The sequence below is a fragment of the Drosophila obscura genome, unplaced genomic scaffold (assembly GCF_018151105.1).
Source record: "Drosophila obscura isolate BZ-5 IFL unplaced genomic scaffold, ASM1815110v1 contig_194, whole genome shotgun sequence".
NCBI lineage: Eukaryota > Metazoa > Arthropoda > Insecta > Diptera > Drosophilidae > Drosophila > Drosophila obscura.
In genome coordinates, this window is record NW_024542783.1 from 916616 (window position 1) to 938244 (window position 21629).

The 21629-nt window shown below is 43.0% G+C and overlaps 1 protein-coding gene across 23 annotated transcripts in view; it reads right to left on the reverse strand.

Annotated features, from left to right (window-relative positions):
* The window catches only part of LOC111075397 (forkhead box protein P1), a 345608-nt gene that overhangs the window by 235865 nt on the left and 88114 nt on the right, over positions 1 to 21629 (reverse strand). For 20 of the 23 annotated variants that reach the window (XR_005967931.1, XR_005967933.1, XR_005967935.1 and 17 more), the window contains exons 3-4: positions 13077 to 13260; positions 4366 to 4410 (exon numbers count right to left, since the gene is read on the reverse strand). Coding sequence is in view for 18 of the 23 variants with exons in the window: in XM_041593682.1 (XP_041449616.1) it covers positions 4366 to 4410; positions 13077 to 13260 (229 nt within the window). In the remaining 5 variants the exon portion in view is untranslated. Of the gene's footprint in view, positions 1 to 4365; positions 4411 to 13076; positions 13261 to 13319; positions 13480 to 16800; positions 16841 to 21629 lie in introns of those variants that run through there. The other 3 variants (XM_041593692.1, XM_041593693.1, XM_041593691.1) reach the window with 3 other exon arrangements.

A 21629-nucleotide genomic window follows, 5' to 3' on the forward strand; every position in this document is an offset into this window, starting at 1 on the left:
TTTCTCTCCTGTCGACGCACATACCATGTCCGTTACAAATTATTATTGGAATACTCAAAAATGATAGAACTAATGGAGGAAGTAAACTAAGCCGAAGCCGATTTACAGAACTAAAAAATTGTTCTTTTAAGGAGAGCCTCGGAGTGAGAAAACGGCCAGGCCGGTGCTACATGTGTAGGTACTTAACAGTGTGAATTGTGGATGGCGCCTGTATTTCGCACTCGTTATCTATTTCTACTTTGGCAGACATCCAGATATTTTTGGTTGACGCGTGCCGACCTTGCTCACTCTTTTTTATGGAGCAGAAGCGTAGGGAAGATATTTGAAGAATTAGATCAGTGGCGATCTATGCACCTTGAGAAAGGTCATCTTTGCACATTAAATCTGCACCAAAAAAATATTTTGTGATCGAAATTGTATACATAATTTCAAACGAGACTTCGAAGTTTTAATCTCATCACGATTGCAAAGCAACATAACTCACGTCAGATTACTGCCCATTAGGCTGGGCCAAAATTTGACCACCCAATTTTTTTTTCTTTTTTCAAGGGGACTTTTCTTTGTTATTCAATAAAAGTATACAATTTTTTTTTCAAAATTTTAGTTTAATTTTTGTGGATTGTTACCACAAAAAGAAAATACAAATTTTTGGGTAAAGGAACGAGAAGGAACGTGTGGGCTTTTGGGCTTATGATTTTTTAGAATTTTATAATTAAAAAAATAATTTTACATTTTATATTTTTTTGCTAAATCTGTTATCTACATCTACTATGTATATTAGAAATATGCATGAATGTATCCAAATGTGCAAATGAATCATTCATTCTGAAAACGGGTACACGTTTTTGACTGTACAGCGTCAAAGGAGTGTGAGTGAATGCTGTCAGTGCCTGTATTGACAGTTAGTGTTCTCACTCACTCCTTAGTTGTACAGTAGTAGTTAATAAGTACAGTAAAATTAGTGTACAGTATACATACTGTACAGTGAGTGAAAACAGGAAGTAAAAGAAAAAATCAGATATGTCATTTGCAAGAAAAACAATATACAATAAATATAAATTTTATTGCTTAAAATTTTTGTCATCATTTAACTAGTTAAGTAGTTATGTGAATTCTGAGTTAACACAATTATACTTGAATACCAACGTGAAGAAAACTCGCATTTATATACATACAAAAACTACTTTTCGATTGCTATTTTTCGCCTCTACATTAGCATTTACTTACAAAAGGACAGCCACAAACATATGATCAAACACAGTTCTTTAATAGATTAAGCAATGAATTAACATCATCGTTTTCTTTACAAGGCATGTCAACGTTTTGCAAACTACTACTGCACACAAAGTGTTAGAAAGATACAAAACTAAGAGAGTACAACTGTCATTTTCACTCACTTCACTTTTAGTGTTGAACATTTTTTCTAGGATATAGAATATACAGCAAGAAATGAGCGCAGTATTTTCGAGTACAGTATACCACTGTACAGTACTGCCAAGTAGGAAATGCATATACTGTACAGCATGAAATGAGTATAGTATTTTTGAGTACATCACACTACTGTACAGTACTGTCCTGTAGGAAATGAATGTAATCATGCAGACCTCTAATTTATATTATACATCTAACCTGTAGATTACACATGTACCATTTAGATTCTACATCACATCCGCTGGAGGGCGCTCGCGTACATAACGAGGCAGAGTGTGCGAGCGAGAAAGAGGATGAGTAGCGGGTCGCATGCAGGAGGAGGGGGAACCAACTGAAAATTAATTTCTTCATTCTGGCTATAATTATGATCCGGTCTGATTCAGATTCGACAGTCTGGTAGATATGGTCATTCTTTACGATACTGCGTTTTCAGTTTTATCGTATCTTTAAAATTGTGCCTGCCACAGATTTTCGTTCTTTGTAGGAAGAGGAAGAGGGCGGGGCGACATTTTGAAGTACACTTGTAGCAGTGTGATATCGCATGAGTCTGGAAACCAAATTTGGTTGCCCTAGCTTTTTAGTCTCTGAGATCTAGGCGCTCAAAAAGACGGACAGACAGACAGATAGACAGACGGACAGACAGACATGGCTATATCGACTCGGCTATTGATGCTGATCAAGAATATATATACTATATGGGGTCGGAAACGTTTCCTTCTCTGCGTTACACACATCATCTTTTACCACAAATCTAATATACCCCTTAACTCTTTTTTGAGTACGGGTATAACAAAAAATAGAAAAATGTAAATTATTATTAAATTCAAGGTAACAAAACTAGAGGGTGTCCCGTTTGAATTTCGAAAAAAAATTTGGTTGGCGCAACCTACTGCCCATCAATATAGCTAGGTCAAGTGGTTTGCGGGTATACTCCTGGACTATGGAGTTGGGGACGACTTTTCCAACCCATATGCATAAAAAGAGGATGGAAAAAATAAAAACTTTTAAATGTACTTTGCAAGAACTTTTCTTTGTGCAAAGTACAAAATCACTGTGTGACTGAAAATCAGTCCAATACAAACTAAACTTGGTCGAGCATGCTCAGCCTTTCAACTGCACTAAGCAGGAAGACATGCAGAATTTTTAAGGAACATCCACAATTCTGTCATTACCTTTAAAAGTTCAAATGAAATAGCAAGCAAGTATTTGCCTATTTGAATGGTGTCTTATTAATAAATTTGGCTGTCTATATATCAAACTGGTTATTATAAATACATAGGATATAATTGTAATCAAAGTGTGTTGAAGAATTGTTTAGTGTCATTATTGAAACTTGATTTGTTTTTGTAAGGTTTAATTGTGTGATTAATAAAAACAAAAACGAGGTTGAAAGTTGTGAGGAGCATCTAAAGTTCCGCCTTTAATTTTATACCCGGTCCTCAGTCAGTCAGATTTTATAGTATTTTATCTGTTTTAATTTTTTTGCTAATGTTTTTAATTTCGCTACATATGTCTCTCTCTCTTCTTACATGAACACCCCGTTCTAGCTCGATATCCGACAGAGGGCGCAGGGCCCCCTTTGCGAGGGTGTGCAAAATTTGGAAATAAACTTGTTGCAGTGTGATATCACATGAATCTGCACAACAAATTTGGTTGCTCTAGCTTTTATAGCCTCTGAGAAATAGGCGCTCATCAAGACGGGCAGACGGAAGGACAGACAGACATGCCTCTATCGACTCGGTTATTGATGCTAATCAAGAATATATATACTTTATGGTGTCGGGTATAAAAACCGACGAATTAAATTTTTTTTTATGTATATTTAACCAAAAAAGTGTATTTTCTTTTCGTGGTAGCAACCCCCAAACATCAAACTAAAGATTTGAAGAAAATTTTATAATTTTATTTACTAACAAAAAAAAACGAGAAGGAACGTGTGAGTCATTTCTGGGGACACGACTCTACTTATACCCGTACTCAGTCAGTATATACAGCTTATGATTTTGTAGAATTTTGGAAAAAAAAAAATTATACATTTTACATTTTTTTGCTACATCTGCTATCTACATCTACATATACAATGTCTATTCTACATCTAACATGTAGATTTTACGTGTTCCATTTAGATTCTACATCTCCTCCGCTAGGGGTTGCTCGCGTTGAACGCGGCAGAGTGTGCGAGCGAGAAGGAAAATGAGTTGCGTTTTCGTGTTCTTGTGGGGTGGTGGGTGGGTGGGGGAAGGGGGGGGGGGGGCAGGGGAAGCAACTGAAAATTAATTTCGTCATTCTGGCTATAATTATGATCCGATCTGATTCAGATTCGGCAGTCTGGTAGATATGGGCATTCTCTACTATACTGCGCTTTTAGTTTTATCGTATCTTTAAAATTGTGGCTGCCACAGATTTTCGTCCTTTGTGGGGGCGGAAGGGGGCGGGGCGAAATTTTGAAATACACTTGTAGCAGTGTGATATCACATAAGTCTGGAAACCAAATTTGGTTGCCCTAGCTCTTATAGTCTCTGAGATCCAGGCGTCAAACAAGACGGACAGACGGACAGACAGACATGGCTCTATCGACTCGGCTATTGATGCTGATCAAGAATATATATACTTTATGGGGTCGGAAACGTTTCCTTCTCTGCGTTACACACATCCACTTTTACCACAAATCTAATATACTCCTTAACTCTTTTTTGAGTACGGGTATAAAAAATGTTTAATCAAATTTCGGCCCAGCCTACTGTGCACACATCCACTTCGACCACAAATCGTATATAACCCTAAGCTCTTCGAGTACCGGGTATAATAAATAACATCTATTACTGATACAATACGAGTATTTAACAGCGTCTAGTTTCGTTTATACGGGTTTAAGGTCTTGATTCCCAAAGCACTGCTCTTTAATGATTCAGGCTGGACACATCCCACACTCACCTTGTTGTACATCTAGCCCAGCTCTCTCTAGCATATATGGCAAGCCTAAAAATAAATTAAAAAATTAATATTAATCCGTTCCTAACGTGAAAAATCACTCTTCAACCCGCTACTCAGTTTTTATATATAAATGCAATATTATGGTTTATGTGACTTATTCAATATATTTCTGCACTCCGTCTATCCGATTTACATACTACATCTGAGCCACACTGAACAAGAGAGAGACGTTTGATAGTGTGGCAGGGGACCCAGCCAAAAGAAATTGTTTTAATCATTATTGGACGTTTATTATAATGATCCGATCAGATTTTTAAACTTGGAAGACAGGACATGACATAATTCTTTATGATTTATAGGCTCATCTTATAGGCTCTGAGAACTAGGACAGACGGATGGAAAAACGGACGACTCGACTCGGCTATTGATGGTAATCATAAATATATATCATTTGTGGAGTCGACAACTTCAACAAGTTTATAATTATGTTTTATATACAGAATATATATTGGCGTATGGAAACAGAATAATGATATGGGCATATCCCCCAAAATGTCCATCATGTGAAATAACATTAAAAATCAATTTTAAAACGAGAAGGAAAGTTGTGAATCGCTTCTGTGGACGCGACTCTACTTTTATACCCGTACACAGTCAGTATATAAATATGTGAGCATATTACTTATGTAGAATTTTAAAATCTGTATATATATATATAAATGTTGTGTTTGTATCACAAGCGTCACGAGCATACTGGAGCATTGCGAAATATTTTTGGACGTTTAGTTTTCGGCCCGGCACTTTGGTCGAATCTGCCAATCTAGCAAGCAATAACACTACTCGACAAAATCTAACTTTTGTTTCCTCAAAGATCTAACCGACTTTTTCTGATAGATATGGGACTTAACAATTTTTTAAAAAATTATGGTTTTTTTTCTATGGCAGAACTTTTTTTTAAAGAATTGTTGAAGTCTGGAATTTTTTTAAACCCTTTTTCAGAGGTAGCATTTCTTTTTTTCACATAACTCAAGTAGAAGATAGAAGTTAAGCCCAGCCACTTACACTTAACTTACCGTCGAGGAAATACAAAGCATTAAAATGCAAAAATGACTTTAAAAACTCAGTAAAAGTCGAAAAAAAATTATATCCTGTGTAAAATCTATGGAGCAACTTTGGAGCTAAAATTCGTTAACCAAACCTAAAAAATGAAAAAAATGAAAAAAAAAACACCTTTTGGAGGGTTGCGGGAACAAAGCAAACGAAAGAGGGTTGTACATTTGGTTGTTGTCACGGCGATGGCAATATGTCCGGGCATTGCTGTAGATCTCGACCGCTCGTTTTCGACTCCATTTCGTGACTCCTGCCTCGCATCTTTTTTTTTCGCGTGCCAAGCCGCTTGATCCAGCCTCTGCCGATAATTCTGCCCGGACCCTCGCCACTTTGTAGCTTAGCTGCCGAACGATGAGCCGATCGGCGATTCTCCCTTGTATTTTCTCTCGGGCTGCGCTGCTCCTCTCTCGGCTGCTGTGGGCTAGCTTGGGAGTGTTTTTCGGCTTTGTGCTTTGAGCACGTACACGACACCTGCGTCGTTGGCTCTGCCGCTCTGCCGCTACGACGTTGCATCGGGATGGCATTGTGGTATCGCAGCTTTGTCCCCAACATCACTACGGTAGCCTACTTGTTCACACTCCCTTTTTATTTCGGGGGCGTGATGAGATAAAAACCGTTGTCCAGCAAAGTCCTCTTGAGTTCGATTTCCTCGGTGCTCGGGGGACGCCGTGCCTGACCGACTCGCTGCTCAAAGTTTCTGGCGAGTGCCCTCCCGTTGGTGAGTAGGAAGGCGTCCGAGGTTCGTAGCTTGCCTGAGGACGATGAGTCGCCCTCCCTGACTCCGGATTCTTGTTCTTCAGACTCGCTGCTCAGAGCTTCTGGGTCTTCCTCGCTGTCGTCCTCCGAACCCTCTGCCTCACTGCTGCTTGATCGCTTCCCGCCTCGGCCCGTTCGCGGTTGCGCGCATCCTTCAAGGCCTGGAATGCCTGAACGGCCTTCATCCACGGAGTCCCTAGAGCTCCTGCTGCGTGAGGAGCCCTTACATACAGCCCTTACAGCCCTTCATATTGGGGTGCCAGCTTTGCGGCGAAGTTGTCTGCTGCCTTAGACAGGTGATGTCGGCGCAATATAACCAGGGATCCTATCGTGGGACGACTCGCGTCGTCGGAGATTGTATGCTTTCTTCTGCTCGTGGAAGGCCTGTTGAGTGTTCTGGCTTACTACGTTGAATATGTCCTTAAGTCGGTCGACATTCTCGTGTGGTGCTTCGCTGGTTTCCCCCAACCCTGGGGTGGTTTCCTCGTAGGGAGCCCCGGGTAATCTTGGCTCTCGGTCAAGTACGATGAGCGCAGGGCTGAATCCAGTGGTGTCGGAGACGCTGCTGTTGATGGCCAAGCTGAGTTCTGGGAGGAGGTCGTCCCATGTTCGTTGGTCGTTGTATTGGGCGATCATGGTTTTGTATGGGGCCGTATGCTCCAATTCCATGCCGGCGAGTTTACAGACATCCCGGAAGGAGAGACTGGTGAATTGTGTCCCGTTGTCGCAGACGAACCTTCTGGGGACTCCGAAGCGACTCAGGATTCGTTCCCGGAACGCCTTTTCGGGCTACATCTCGATAGAGTCCAGGCCAGTAATACCGCTGGGTCACTCGGGTTGCCGTCTTCCGAATTCCCAGGTGTCCCGCTGTCGGGTGGTCGTGGCACTCCTCTAACACGCGTCGGCGGTGATCTTTTGCGACGCATAGTTCCAACTCGCTTGATTGTACTGTTGGTTATTACAGTACAGCTTGTCCACGATGAATTCGGGGTGCTTTTCGGGCTGCTCCATTATTTGTATAATGTTTGCAGGGGCAGGTGTTCCTTTCCTCTTCCGTGCGCTGCAAAGTTTCCAAGCACTGTCGCGAGAGTGTGTTGGCCACGATGTTCTGACTTCGACGACAGTATTGTATGTCAAACATGTATTGTTTGAGCTCCAATGCCCAGCAAGCGATCCTACCCATCGGGTTGCTGATCGATTCAACTATTTTAGCGCGAGGTGGTCCGTGATCACGTCGAAATGGTAGCCTTCCAAAAAGACCCGATCCTCTTCGACTATTTTCTGTATCAGCACGGCTCCCAGGCCGTATGCACTGGCGTCTGTTTGGAGTACGAACCTCTGGGTGAAGTCAGGGCACGCCAAAACTGGAGCCTGAGTCAATTTCTCCTTAATTGTTACGAACGTCTGCTGTTGCTCCTCTGTCCACTTTTGGGTATTTTTGAGAAGGCTCGTCATCGGCTGGACCACCGTAGTGATTTTGGGGACAAAGCTGCGATACCACAATGCCATCCCGATGCAACGTCGTAGCTCTTTTAGGTTGCTGGGTGGTGCCAGCTTCCTTCCTGTATGCCCTGCTCGATGATGATGTGTCCCAGGTAGACCAGGCTTTTCCTAAAGAAGCTTCACTTGTTCTTGTTCAGCCGGAGGTTCCCGCAATCTCCTGAAAACTTCTCGAAGGTTCTTGACGTGTTCCTCTAGTGTGGCTACGAAGACGATAATTTCATCCGATACGCGAAAGCGTATGCGCTGTGACAGCTCGTTTACCTGGGCATCGATGATCTTTTGCATGGCAGGGTTCTTCGGGAAGTATCGCTGCTTCACGGACGTATCGTCCCTCATAGGCATTGTGTGCTCGGCGATGTGGGAGATTCCGCTTAGTTCCTCAAATTTGGCCAGTTCTTTTTCCAGAAATTCGGCTGCCCAGGGCGTGGGAGGTTGTTCAGGATCTAGGGCTGGTTACCATGGCAAGAAGTCCCCAAATTCCATTGCGGTGGCGGCCGCCAATATAGCTCTGTCGTAGTCCTTGTCACCTGTACGAAACGGGTTCCGTTCTCGAGCTGTTCCAGAGTCGTCGCGTGGTTCCAGCCTGTAGTCCATAGTCATGTTCTGGCTGTAGTCGTCCCGTTGTGTCGGGGCGCTGCATTGGCTTACCGGGTTGTATCCTCTGGTGTCGCGCGCTCGATGTAATTTCAGACTGGAGGCATATTCTACCGTTCCTGGAAAGTCGCGGCTGTTGTTCCCGTGTTACTTGATGGTGGTGACACTCAGTGCGCCTGAGTGGCCCTGGAATGATCCAGCGGAGGCACAGCCATTTGGGCCGAAGTCCCTTGGTCCTATCGATGCGTTGAAGGCGAGTTACGAATGGGGGAACTGGCCATGGTTGGACCCATCAGTGTCCCAGCTTTTCTCGTCATAATCGGACTTGGGTCCGGTTTGAGTGTCGAATATGTTGTCCTGCTTTGGGTGTCGTGTCCGGCTTGGTTGTGGCTGTGCATTAGGTTGGTGGCGAGTGTTGTGGGCAATGGCGTTTGGGTGGTGGTCAGGCTGTTGTTGCTGTCGTTGTTGCAAACGTCACAGCTCGTTGACACAGCGGCGCCGTGACTTCTGGTGTGTTCTTGGAAGGGCAGCTCGATTCTCCAGCTATGCTGCCCTCTCAAGGATAATGCTGAGCATGGCGTGGACCAAAACATTGTCGTAGATTCCTGCTGAAGAGTGTTACGAGATCGGTGATGGTCTATGCGGCGCCAGAGCCAATGCCCTTAAAACGTCGAGCTACGCCAGGGGGTTGGTAGCCACGCACTGTCTCTCCTCGCTACGGATCATATGTGCCTTCCGAACGGTCTCCGCTGAGGCAGCCCATGTCATCGCTGGAGTGGCACCCCTCGAGTACCTGGCGGACGAACGGTCCACCTACTTCATGGAGACCCATGGCAGGGGCATCGCAGAGGCGGCGAAGAAAATGGTGCGCACGGCGTGCAAGCAGCAGACCTTTGAAAATTGGCAAAACCGATTAGATACCACCAAGCGACGGTGGACGGATAAGCTGGTATATCCCGACCATCGAGCGGTGGCTAGCAAGGAAACACGGGCAAGTCCACTTCCACCTGACCCAGCTCCTCAGTGGTGGCCACGACCAGTCTGCGGAGTGCTCATGGTGCGGAAAAGGAGTGGAGGAAGACTCCGCACATGTCATCTTCTCGGGTGGAAGATTTGGCAAGCAAAGGCATCTGCTGGAAGTCGCCCTGGGTGGTGCCCTTACTACCCGGAATCTGGTGCCGTTCATGCTCCAGTGTCCGGAGCACTGGGAAGCGACTAGCAACTTCGCAGCGACCATCATGTCAGAACTGCTGTTGAGCGAGAGAGAAGGGAGCGGATTAGCTAGGCGGCGCTTCCGCATGTGTGAAGCAATTCTTCATGCCCTACCAAACATGAAGGGCTCGCCCAGCCATTTACCTAAATCATTTAAGTTGGTACATACATAAATATGGACTAGAATAAATAAAATAACTTTAAAAACCAAAAAAAAAACGAATTATTCTCGCACGGACACCACACAAAAAGTCGAGCTCCAGAATGATGTCGTCCAGTACTGTGGGTAATACTAAGAGGGATACCTATGTTTCCTGCTGGTCGAGGCGCACAGTCGCTGCTACCGCTTGGGTGATCTTCTTCCTTAAGTGGTCGGCTAGGCGGATAGTGGGTCTCACTGCTTATTGATTTTCTGCCGTTCCTATCTCTTCCGCTATCCGCCGGCTAATGAAAGACCGGGTGGCGCCTGTGTCGAGAGTGGCTGAGCAACCCCATCCGTTGATATTGGGTGTGCGTCTCCGCCCGTGTCCCAGTGGGGCGGAGACCCGACTCGTTTCCCCACTCGGGCTGTCGGCAGCAATTGATGGCCCGAACTCCTCGGCGGCCGCACTCCCAACAAAATAGCTTCTGCTGATTGTTGCAATCGTTGCAAAAATGGGCATCTTCTCCGCACTTCCGGCAGGCGCGTCGCACGTCGACTGGTCTTCTTCATCCTGACACTTCCCTTGATGGGCGGCCTCTGACTTTCCAGACGCCTCGTGGGTGGCACCTCGTTGGTTTGCGGCCCCTTGGGCTACGTACGAGTCCCTCTGTAGGTACGTCGGCGCAGATACGCAGGTGCGTGATAAACCGCGGTCCCTAGCGGTCTCGTATGCAGAGATGAGCTGAGTTAGTTCCGTCAGTGATTGGAAGTCTTGCACGGCACGGCACTGGGCTAGGAATCGGTGCTCCTTGGCAGGAGACGCGGTGCGTTACCAAACGGTTGGTGTCAACGAGAGTGGCACGGCGCAGTACAAGGCGGGAAAGGATGCTTGGTTTGGCACTAAGGACTTATTTGTATTTGTATTTCACACTTATGATCAGAGTGTTTGGCTGAAAAGTTTCAGTTGAAAGTTTGAGCTTTATTTTGTTCACTGTCCCGGTCAAAGGCTAGACCTCCATTCTCCCCTCCTGGGCTTGGGCGCTGACTTGAATTGTAGTTTTTCCGTGTAATTTTGTCGCTGCTGCCCCTCTGGGGCGTCGATGCGCTGTTGCCGATTTTCTCGTCGCGCGATTTGAGCGTTGCGATGCTGCGACAGCGTGGTCGCGCCGTTGCCAAAGTTCTCGGCGTCACTTGCTATCTCTTTCTTGCATGTGCGCCAATGGATTCCTGGGCGTCGCTGCTGCTGTGGTCGACCGCGAAACGTGATTGCGCAGTTGCCAATTTTCTTGGCGCGCTGCTGCTAGGGGCTAACGAAACCAGCCTCAGCTGTACATGAGTCGGAGGGTCGAAAAAAATATATGTTGCTGATTTATGCTGTCTATGGTTTTTGAGTGTGTTGTTTCTCGGCTCCTTATTCTTGGGTGCTTCTATGGTATCCCTGGAAAGGAAAGGCAAGGTTTTCTACTTGGAAATCTCTACGAAAAGAGGGAGGACTGGACAGTCAACGTGCTTGACCGCGTACCGATCATGTGGCCCGTCTCCCCAAGGAGAGTTCAAGGAGTAGGAGAAGTTAGAGGTTTGAGGGCCTTTTCTGCCCCCACCCACCGTCAGCCTATATAACAGTCAGGGAGTTTTGCATATAATCTTTTATTTTCCTTTTGGTGGGTCCCTACCTATCGCACCGTCTCTTCTACTCCCTACAGACCCACACAAGAGAGATGGCTTACCCGTCCTCTTCCTGGCCTGGTGTTGCGTTCCTTCCGCATTGCTGTAGATCTCGATCGCTCGTTTTCGCATCTTTTTTGTCGCGTGCCAAGCCGCTTGATCCAGCCTCTGCCGATAATTCTGCCCGGACCATCGCCACTTTGTAGCTTAGCTGCCGAACGATGATCCGATCGGCGATTCTCTCTTGTATTTTCTCTCGGGCTGCGCTGCTCCTCTCTCGGCTGCTGTGGGCTAGCTTGGGAGTGTTTTTCGGCTTTGTGCTTTGAGCACGTACACGACATCTGCGTCGTTGGCTCTGCCGCTCTGCCGCTCATTTCTGACGCGTGCCACCTATGCTAGACTATGGCTCTCTCTCTCTCGACGGCCAGCTCCATTCTCTTCGCTTAGGTCTGCCTTTCGCTCTCTTTGCTTAGGTCCGACTCTCGCTCTCTTTGCTTAAGCGTATTTTCCCTTTCCGTTTGCTTGGTGTTGGTTCTCTTCCGGGTTCTTGGTTCTGGTGGTTCTGTTGGTTCCCCGGCGCTGGTTCCTCAGGGCTGGTTCCGGTGCTGGTTCCCGGGCTGGTTCCTATGTTGGTTCTTAGTGATGGTACCTGACTTCTCCCCCAGTGGTCATCGTTCCCACTAACCAATGCCTAGTTTAGCTTACTTATTAATTATATTTCCGTTAAATGCTTACATCTATAAAAAAAAAGGTAACAATGGATAATAATGCTTAGACAAGGGAAAAGATAATAGGTTGGCAAATAGTAGGCTTCAGCCTTGGTATTAAAGGATAAAGAAAATAGAAATTAAAGAATAACAAATGTATCGCATATCGGTATGCTCTGTCTCGCCCCGATGGGCCCGTAGGGGCGTCGCCGCCCTAGCGATAGGACGGTGTTCTCTGCCCTGTTGTTGTGTGGGAGCCTACTCCTTCACAGTGGTCAAAGGAGTTGGACGATCCCTATATAACAAAACTCTCTATATCTCGCTTGTTTTTCCGATTTTAGAGACGGCTCTTGTGTATGGTGCCCGCAGTACAAAGTGCACCAGGACCGTATAGAATCAGTCCAGAAAAACTTTTTGCTCTACGTGGCCTTAACTGGGATGCAGGTGTGAGACTGCCATCTTACCCTCGTAGATTGCTTTTAATCAACCTTCCAACCTTAGTTAGTCGTGGGCAGGATGACATTCATACATAAACGATTCGATTTACTTTAGTTATTGTATGTATCAGTCATATATATAGTCATGTTCCTAAACTCTTCATATAGATATCATAATAAAAGGTAAAGTATCTATCTTAAGTTATGGCCTCAGTTTTTTTTTGAAGAGCCATTGAACCCGTTTCTAAGTCACTGGACCAATACCCGAGTTATTTCTTCTCCACTGCTCCCACAAACCATAGTAACTTCCGCTAAGTCTCCCACAGCATATTACTGTTTAGCAGGTCCAGCAACATTCAAACCGACTATTAGACAAGAAGTGGAAAAAGCCACTGCTCGGGAACATGACCGAACAGTGTAAAAAAAAAGGTCCCATTGAGCCTTATTAACTCTTTTGAAACACGTACTGATACGTTTATTAAGAAAACCAGTTGGATTCCCTTTTAAACTATCCTGTTGTTACTCAATAACATATTGATATAACCACTTAATAAATATGTATAACACTTTCAGATTAGTACATACCACCATTTATTGAAAACGCTGTTTTATCCATACTTCTTTTCTTTATTGTGCACAAGTTTGCTGAATTCACCATGGGAAGGTTAATAGAGCTCGGAGAATTTGATTGTCGAATTGTTCGTCCTAAGCTAGTCATTGTATGGGGACTCGTCATCCTGCAATAATTTCCATCTTTTCCGGAAGTATCCTAAAATTATAATTTTAAACTTTTTATTAAGAATTTTTTTTTTTTTTATATTAAGTTACTTTCAACCGTGATTAGTTGAAGGAATTATTTGGCCTCCACGTCTGATACGGGTTAACGCCACATCCTGATTTTTTTCTTGAAAGACTTGATTAATTATTTTAACTTTTAAATATGATGACTGGAAGTGTATGTATGATACTCATGCAATGACGTTTAAGTTAGTAAATGGTTAAGCCTAGTACTCAGACGCGCTAAATTTTCCGTCGACCGAAATCAGGGATGATATTCGTATGAAACCGATAAGAAATCATCCCTGTTTTTTGGCCGACCGAAAATTTCGTAGCAGGCGTTTCGCAGACCGGTACTCAGTTCCGAGAAAAATCCATTCGATACATACTAGAAAAGCAACCGATGGTATTTTCCCATCTCGATCGGAACATTGAAAATTTTCATCTTCCGTCGTCTAATGACATGACACAAAAACACACACAACACACACAATTTAAATATGGATGGAAACAAGTGCAAGCCAGCTAAAAAAGTGCAATAATGAAGATAAATTAAATTTAATTAGGGAATGAATACCGATTATATGGATATTATTATTTATTAATTTTACTCATTTTAATCTTTAAAAAGAAGATTAAAACCATGTTGATTGCATATCTTTCCTGCAGGATCGGATTTATTCAATAGTGCCGTGTGCATTATCGCCCTCCAGCTCCACAGCGCCCACAAATAAGACATTTCTGCTTACTTTAGCAAAACATTTGAAATTCAAACAGATTTCTGTTTGTAAACAAACACCAACCAGTGTAACCGTAGAGCATACATTTTGCCAACTTAGGTCACACTAGGAACCGAGCGGAATATATAGCACTTCCGGTCGACTGAAAATTTAGCGCGTCTGAGTACTAGGCTTTAGCGTGCTTGATTTACACTTCGATATTTGCGATGCGTATGAATTCAACAATGTATTTTTAAGATGCGATAGGTTCTTTTTCAAAGAAACGATATATATCAGTATAGGATTTAAATACTGGAAAACAATTTCTTTCTTGAGAGTAATACCACTAACCATACAGTATATAGATGTGCCAGTTCATACAATGAAAGGGGCGCAGCTGAGGTTTCTGTCCCAGCACCCCCAGGTCTTCGGCTAGGGTGCTGGGACCATTCGGCTGTGGTGCTGAGACGTTCGGGTCGTGGGCCTGAGACGTTCGGCATTTTTTCGACATGTTCGATTCATGACGAGATGCCAAAGCAAGCTGAGAATTGCAAATGTATGTGTGTAAACAGACACGACAATATTTTGTATCAATTCTTATTTTCCGAAACAGTTTTGAGTTTGTTTTGAGTTTCGTTTCCAGGTTACGTAGATGTGTGTGTGCCATGTATTCACACATACTGTGCTTGTGTGTGGGCTCTACAATTGTTGGCCGCTTGAATTGGTTTTTCGTTTTGTTTTGAGGGCTGATGTTATGTAGCGACCTATTCAGGGCCGCATCAACCCTCAACTGGGCCCTGGGCAACCATCAATCTGGGGCCCTCCATTTTTTCACGCCAGTTCCTTCTTTTTTCATTTGAAATAAAAACTTATAAATTTAATGTTTGCTTTATTAATTTGTATTTTTATCAGTGGCTATTATATTTTTTATTCATTTTTTGGAGTTTTGTTTTTTCAACAACATTTTTCTGTTATTTCTAGGAGGGCCCTAGGCAACGCTAATCCGGCCTGGACCTGTTCCCCGTCGTAAGACTTCATATTTTCTTGGTGTGTTCTGTCGCTCGACTCGACGCGGGTCGGGTCGAGGCATTGACGAAGCCGAAAGCAGAGGCAAAGGCAAGCCGAAAGGAGAATGGAAGAAATACACCACGCGCCCGTCGCAACAACAGCTTTTCAAAACAAAACGAAAAAATATTTTATGAACGGCTTCGTCAATGCCTCAACCCGCGTCGAGTCGAGCGACAGAACACACCAAGAAAATATGAAGTCTTACGACGGGAATAGGTCCAGGGCCGGATTAGCAGTTGCCTAGGGCCCTCCTAGAAATAACAGAAAAATTTTGTTGAAAAAACAAAACTCCAAATAATGAATACAAAATATAATGGCAACACAACTCCAAATAATGAATACAAAATAGAATAGCCACTGAGAAAAATACAAAATAAAGGAGGGCCCCAGATTGATGGTTGCCCAGGGCCCGGTTGAGGGTTCAGGGAATAGGTCGCTACATAACATCAGCCCTCAAAACAAAACGAAAAACCAATTCAAGCGGCCAACAATTGTAGAGCCCACACACAAGCACAGTATGTGTGAATACATGGCACACACACATCTACGTAACCTGGAAACGAAACTCAAAACAAACTCAAAACTGTTTCGGAAAATAAGAATTGATACAAAATATTGTCGTGTCTGTTTACACACATACATTTGCAATTCTCAGCTTGCTTTCGCATCTCGTCATGAATCGAACATGTCGAAAAAAATGCCGAACGTCTCAGGCCCCGCGTCTCAGCACCACAGCCGAATGGTCCCAGCACCCTAGCCGAAGACCTGGGGGTGCTGGGACAGAAACCTCAGCTGCGCCCCTTTCATTGTATGAACTGGCACATCTATATACTGTATGGTTAGTGGTAATACTCTCTGCACACTGAGTCCATCCTGGGGGAACGGTGGGAATTTTTGAAAGATGTGAAACACCGATTCACATTGACACCATCCACCATCCACCATCCATGAGAAGCAGCTGTTGCTCACAATTGCGTGCGGTGAAAATTTGTTTACTTTAATTAAAATGAATATAAATAACATTTCAATGGTCGTGAATGTGATTCAGCAGCAAAACATATTCTTGCACAAGCTAATTCATGTTGTTGGACATGGACGATGATGATGAGGATAACTTTGACGAGGAGGAGATAATAGAATGGATATCTGTTTTGAAAACACTGAAGCCCGGAAGGTTGTGGTCATTTGTGAGTGCTTCTAATAAATGCAACCAATGTTTAAAGTACAAATATATATGTTATGTTTTTCAGAAGCGGTTCGGTACATTTTGGGAGAAGGATGTACCCGAAAACAACGAGGCGTTTTTTAAGGAAAGTTTTAGGATGGAGAGATCCTGCTTTTCTCTGTTAGTAACTCGCTTGGAAGTGCTACGGAAGAAGGACACAAACTGCCGAGCTGCAATTCCTCTGGAGAAGCGTATCGCCATATCTTTATATACTTTGGGATCTTATTCTGAGAATGGTGTTTTTCGGAGTGTCAGCCAACAGCGTCTGCAATATCCTGCATGAGTTTTGCAGAGCATTCATCAACGAATTCTCAGAGGAATACATGTCCAAAAACTATCTCACTTCAGAGAAAATTGACGAGTGTGTCCAAGCATTTGAAGAAATTGGGTTTCCTCAGTGCCTGGTGCAATTGGTAATAATGCAATAAAATCATCCATAATATATGTATATACATATATGTAAATTAATTTTATCACTTAATTTTTATGTTAGATGGATGTCACATCGAAATAAAATCACCTGCAGCTGATATTTGATATTTTTTTATTTTTTGCGTGCTTTGTGAGATCGGACGGGGCTATTTTGTTTTATTTTTATATTTTCCTGTCTGTCATTGTTTACATTTTCGTAGTGATCTCCGATTTTTTGTTGTGAAATATGGTTGCATTTGACAATTATCGAAAAAATACCGCACTGAAACGTGAGAATTAGGAACATCCCAGATGGATGGTGGAATAACTGGGAAATTTTCGGAACGGCAAATCCTTACGGACCATCCCAGAAATGGATGGTGGATGGTCCCCAGTGTGAAAAGGCTATAAAGCCTAGTACTCAGATCGAAAAAAACACCTAGCAAACAGAATCAGGGTTGATATTCGTTTGAAACCGATAAGAAATTTTTTACGGCAAAAACTGTTTTCTAGGCTCTGTACGGAAGGAAGTACTCAGATCAACAAAAAAAGGTCGGTATATACTGGAAAAGTATCAGAAGTATTTGCTTGTTATACCAGTACTCAAAAAAGAGTTAAGGGGTATATTAGATTTGTGGTAAAATTGGATGTGTGCAACGCAGAGAAGGAAACCTTTCCGACCCCATAAAGTATATATATTCTTGAGCAGCATCAATAGCCGAGTCGATATAGACATGTCCGTCTGTCCGTCCGTCCATCCGTCAGTCCGTCTTGTTGAGCGCCTAGATCTCAGAGACTATAAAAGCTAGGGCAACCAAATTTGGTTTCCAGGCTCATGTGATATCACACTGCTACAAGTGTAACGCGTCCCCAGAAGCGACTCACACGTCCCTTCTCGTTTCTTTTGTCTGTTTCGACCAACCTCGAAAAAGATATCAGTTTGATATCTTTTGCCAGCAAACACGAAGCAAACATTGCAATAAGAGAACAAAAAACCAAATGAAATATTTTAATAATGAAGAAAAATAGAATCTAGCTAATGCAGTATTATATGAATGACAATTATATGGATATTATAATTTATTATTTTTATTAATTTTCATAAATATAAAACATATATTGCTTTCACAACATTTTTTCTTCACTGTGTCCGGCACGGGAGGCGTCGCCATCTGCTGCTGCTGATAGTCAGACACATTACCTTGCCAATAAAATATTGGGGAGCCCAGGATATGGCTGGGGAAGAGCGGCCCCAGCCGAAGAAGTGCATTTTATTAACTTTAAACAAAACTAAGCAGCTGTCTGAGCAGAGTAACCGTTCGGAATGCAGTGCACACCTCTGGTCACACTGGCTGCTCGAAGAATATATGACATTCGTTTGCTGGCAAACAGTTTTTCGATCTGAGTACTAGGCTTAAGAGGGACATATAAAAATTATATGTGAACTGTCTTCTGGTAGGTTGCAGGAATAACATAAATTGTTATTTATTACTTTCATTCTAGTAAGCGAAACTTTGTCTATTCCGTGACCACTTAGTAGTCTGTTAATTTGTTTGATTTCCAGACGGCTTAGATTACAGTTTTTGTCTTTAAACCATGTTTGTCCCGTATATAAGGAAAAATTTTGTGTAACCTTTATTTCTTTCCGTGGCGTAAGTAATATATTCTCTTTCCCAATCTTCTTTAATTTTATTATAAATATTTGTGATGGCGTCTTTAAGAGGCCAGCGAGAAATAAAGAATGTGCCATTAATTTTAGCATTCTTTGCAGCAATATCAGCCAGCTAGTTCGTTTTCTTTTATGTGTACATGGCTTGGAATGTAATGAAATTCCACTACGAGCAAACAGGGAGCGTTTTTAATTTTGTTTATTATTTCTTTGACAATGTAAATATCTGGGTTGATCTTTTTTAAATTTAAAATCCCATTGAGGATATCAGTGAGGATTGCAGTTTTAAGAAAGTTTTCGGAGAAGGCAAAGTCAATGGCCCTATTAATGGCTAAAAGCTCAGTTGTGAGTGACGATAACCTTTTGTTGGTAAAGAAACTTAACGGATCCTGATTCTTTATGGATAAAGGCACAACCCACGTGATTGTCTGTGACTGAACCATCCGTGAAAATTAAATTGAAGTGTTTAGATTTTAAATGAGTTAATTTTTCTTGAGCGAACGAATTTATAAGAACAATACTTGCAGATCTTTTGTTTGGACATGAGCCCTTGAAAAAATCTGTGTCGGTTGAAATTTTGTTGTTAAAACTACGTACATATGTGATCGGTACAATTGCATTCAAAATGTCTTTAAACTCGTCGTAGACTTTGGCGTAGCTGGTATTCCGTGCCGCAAAAGAACTGACCAAAAGCGATGACGCCGGAAGACCATAGGCAAAAACCTTAGTCAGCTCCTTTGCTGTAATAAACTTTAGCCTGTATTCAGGTGGAAGTTTGGCAGCTAGATTGTAAGTTATATTTACCAGGGTGGTCTTTATTAGGCCTAGTGCTCGCCTAAGATGAAAATTGATATGAACTTTAATTTTTTTAGATATCACCTTAGAAATTTTTCCAAATGAGGAACATGAGTATTCTAATTTGGAGCGTACAAAGGCTTTGTACAAATTTAAAGATTTGCTTGGACGAACTCCGAAGTGACATCCACTGAGCATTTGTAAAAACATGTTATTCTTATTTGATTTTGAAATTATTTCATCAATGTGAAGTAATGAGGAGTTATTGGCAGCAATTATTCTACCAAGATAATTTACCTTTTAGTGTTTCATTGTTGTTCGATCAAACTCTTAAGGCCATAATATAATATAATAATAACTTAAATGACCCTCGCCTTGTAGTACCTTACGCTCATTTTTACTCTCTTTGTTACGCTCTTGCACTAAATTTGTAATTGAATTCACCACATTGGAAGCCCGTTTATGCTCAGTGCTCATGCACTTAGAAACCAAATAAATAGTCATTGGCTAGCACTCAACTGAACCCCCTCGACTTTGCGGATTATTATTGGATTCCAGCAGATATTCTTCGCATCGAGTATAATTAGCTCACTTGGAGATTGACACACCCCCATCCTTGAACAACGATATTGAGGAAAACGCTCCTCGATCAAACATTTTGGTGCCCAACGTGGGGCACGTGTGTTAATTCTGTGAACAATTAAATTACTCGCATTTATGTATATTCCATCAAACAGTTTCGTCGGTACATAATTTGCAAGTGCAACAACTACACTTTCGTTTCGTCTCGCAGTCGCCGTCGAAATTTCTGAAAATCATATCAGAAGCGAACTGATCGATCGCGGGTTCATCAACCTCTCGCTGTGCTCTCGCCATTCTCGCTTAATCCTATCATTCGCTTATCACCCACATCGCATTTAACGGCGCTTGCGCTCTCGTTTCGTTTGCATTGCTGCTACCTGCTGTGGTCCATCGGTCAACGCAGTTATCTATCTCTTCGAATTTCTCTGCTTCACTTTCGCTTTCGTTGCCGTCGTTGGAATTTTTGCTCACTCTCTGGACTGGAATTGCGCTCAACCCTTTTTTTTTGTCGCCGTCGCTCGCTTCTAAATTTGTTCTCTTGCTACTGCTGCTGCCGATTTGGTGCCTTCTTGCTTTTGTTGCGTGCATTGCCTTTGGAATCTCTAGTTCTGTGTGCGTGTAATTTACACTACACAACAAAATGACGACGCTCGAAGATTTGAAACGCCAACGGAGCAATATAAAGCGCAATATTTCTCGTATCAAATCTGTGGTGGAAGGCAAATCGGAAAACCCAATTTGTAATGATGAGCTTCGCTATCGCTTGAGCATCTTGGAAACGTATTTCAAGAAAATTCTAAACGTTCAATCTGACATCGAGGATCTTAGTCCGAACGATGAAGGACGTGCGGACTTGGAAGATACCTACATAGCAATAAAGCTATCCATAAAGGAAAAACTAGGAGGAGATCTGAACGCTAGCATATTGACGCCGGATCACCACCCGCCGCCAGTGCGGTCATCGTTGCCGAGGTTGTCGCTGCCAACGTTTGACGGCACTTATGCGAATTATAAGAATTTCATAAATTCGTTCGATCAACTTATTGTGCGTGAGTCTGGACTGTCTAACATAGAAAGGTTTAATTATTTGCTGACCTGCCTAAAGGGGCCGGCGTTGGACACAGTTCAGGCATTCCAGGTTACCAGCGAAAACTATCCGAAGGCTCTTGAAAAATTCAAAGAACGTTATGACAATTCTACTCTTATTTTTCTAGAAGGAATCGAATCATTGTTTGCACTACAACCTGTGGAAAGGGCTAACAGTCAGCAGCTTCGTAGTTTAGTGGATAAAGCCTCCGCTATCTTCAGCTCTTTGGAATCCATCGGCAAACCTGAGAATATTGCTCAAGCTATGCTCATATATATAGTTATGGAGAAGTGTGATCAGCCAACTCGGATTAAGTGGAAGGAATCGCTGGACTACAAGACTCTGCCGACCTGGCTAAAATGCACACAGTTGTTGGAACGCCACTGTCAGTTTCTCCATTCGTCTGGAACCTCGGCTGGTACTTCGTCGCAACGAAAGGCTGAAACCAATAAGTCCAATCGTCATTCAAATCACCATACAACCTCATCGTTTGCCATTACTAATTTGTCTTGTACCCTTTGTTCTAGTTCTGGTCATAAAATTACGAACTGTTCGCAGTTCAAGGCTATGAACAGCAATCAACGGTTCGATAATGTGAAACGCCTCGGTCTCTGCATCAATTGTCTTGGAAACGGCCATAGAGTGGCACAATGCTCATCGACTCATCGTTGCCGTACCTGTAATCGGAATCATCATTCAACCTTGCATCACTCTCAGCCGCAACAAACACCACAATCGTCAGAAGGACAAACCTCAACTCCAGCACAAGAAACACAATCATCGCTACCCTCCTGGCCACCTACTG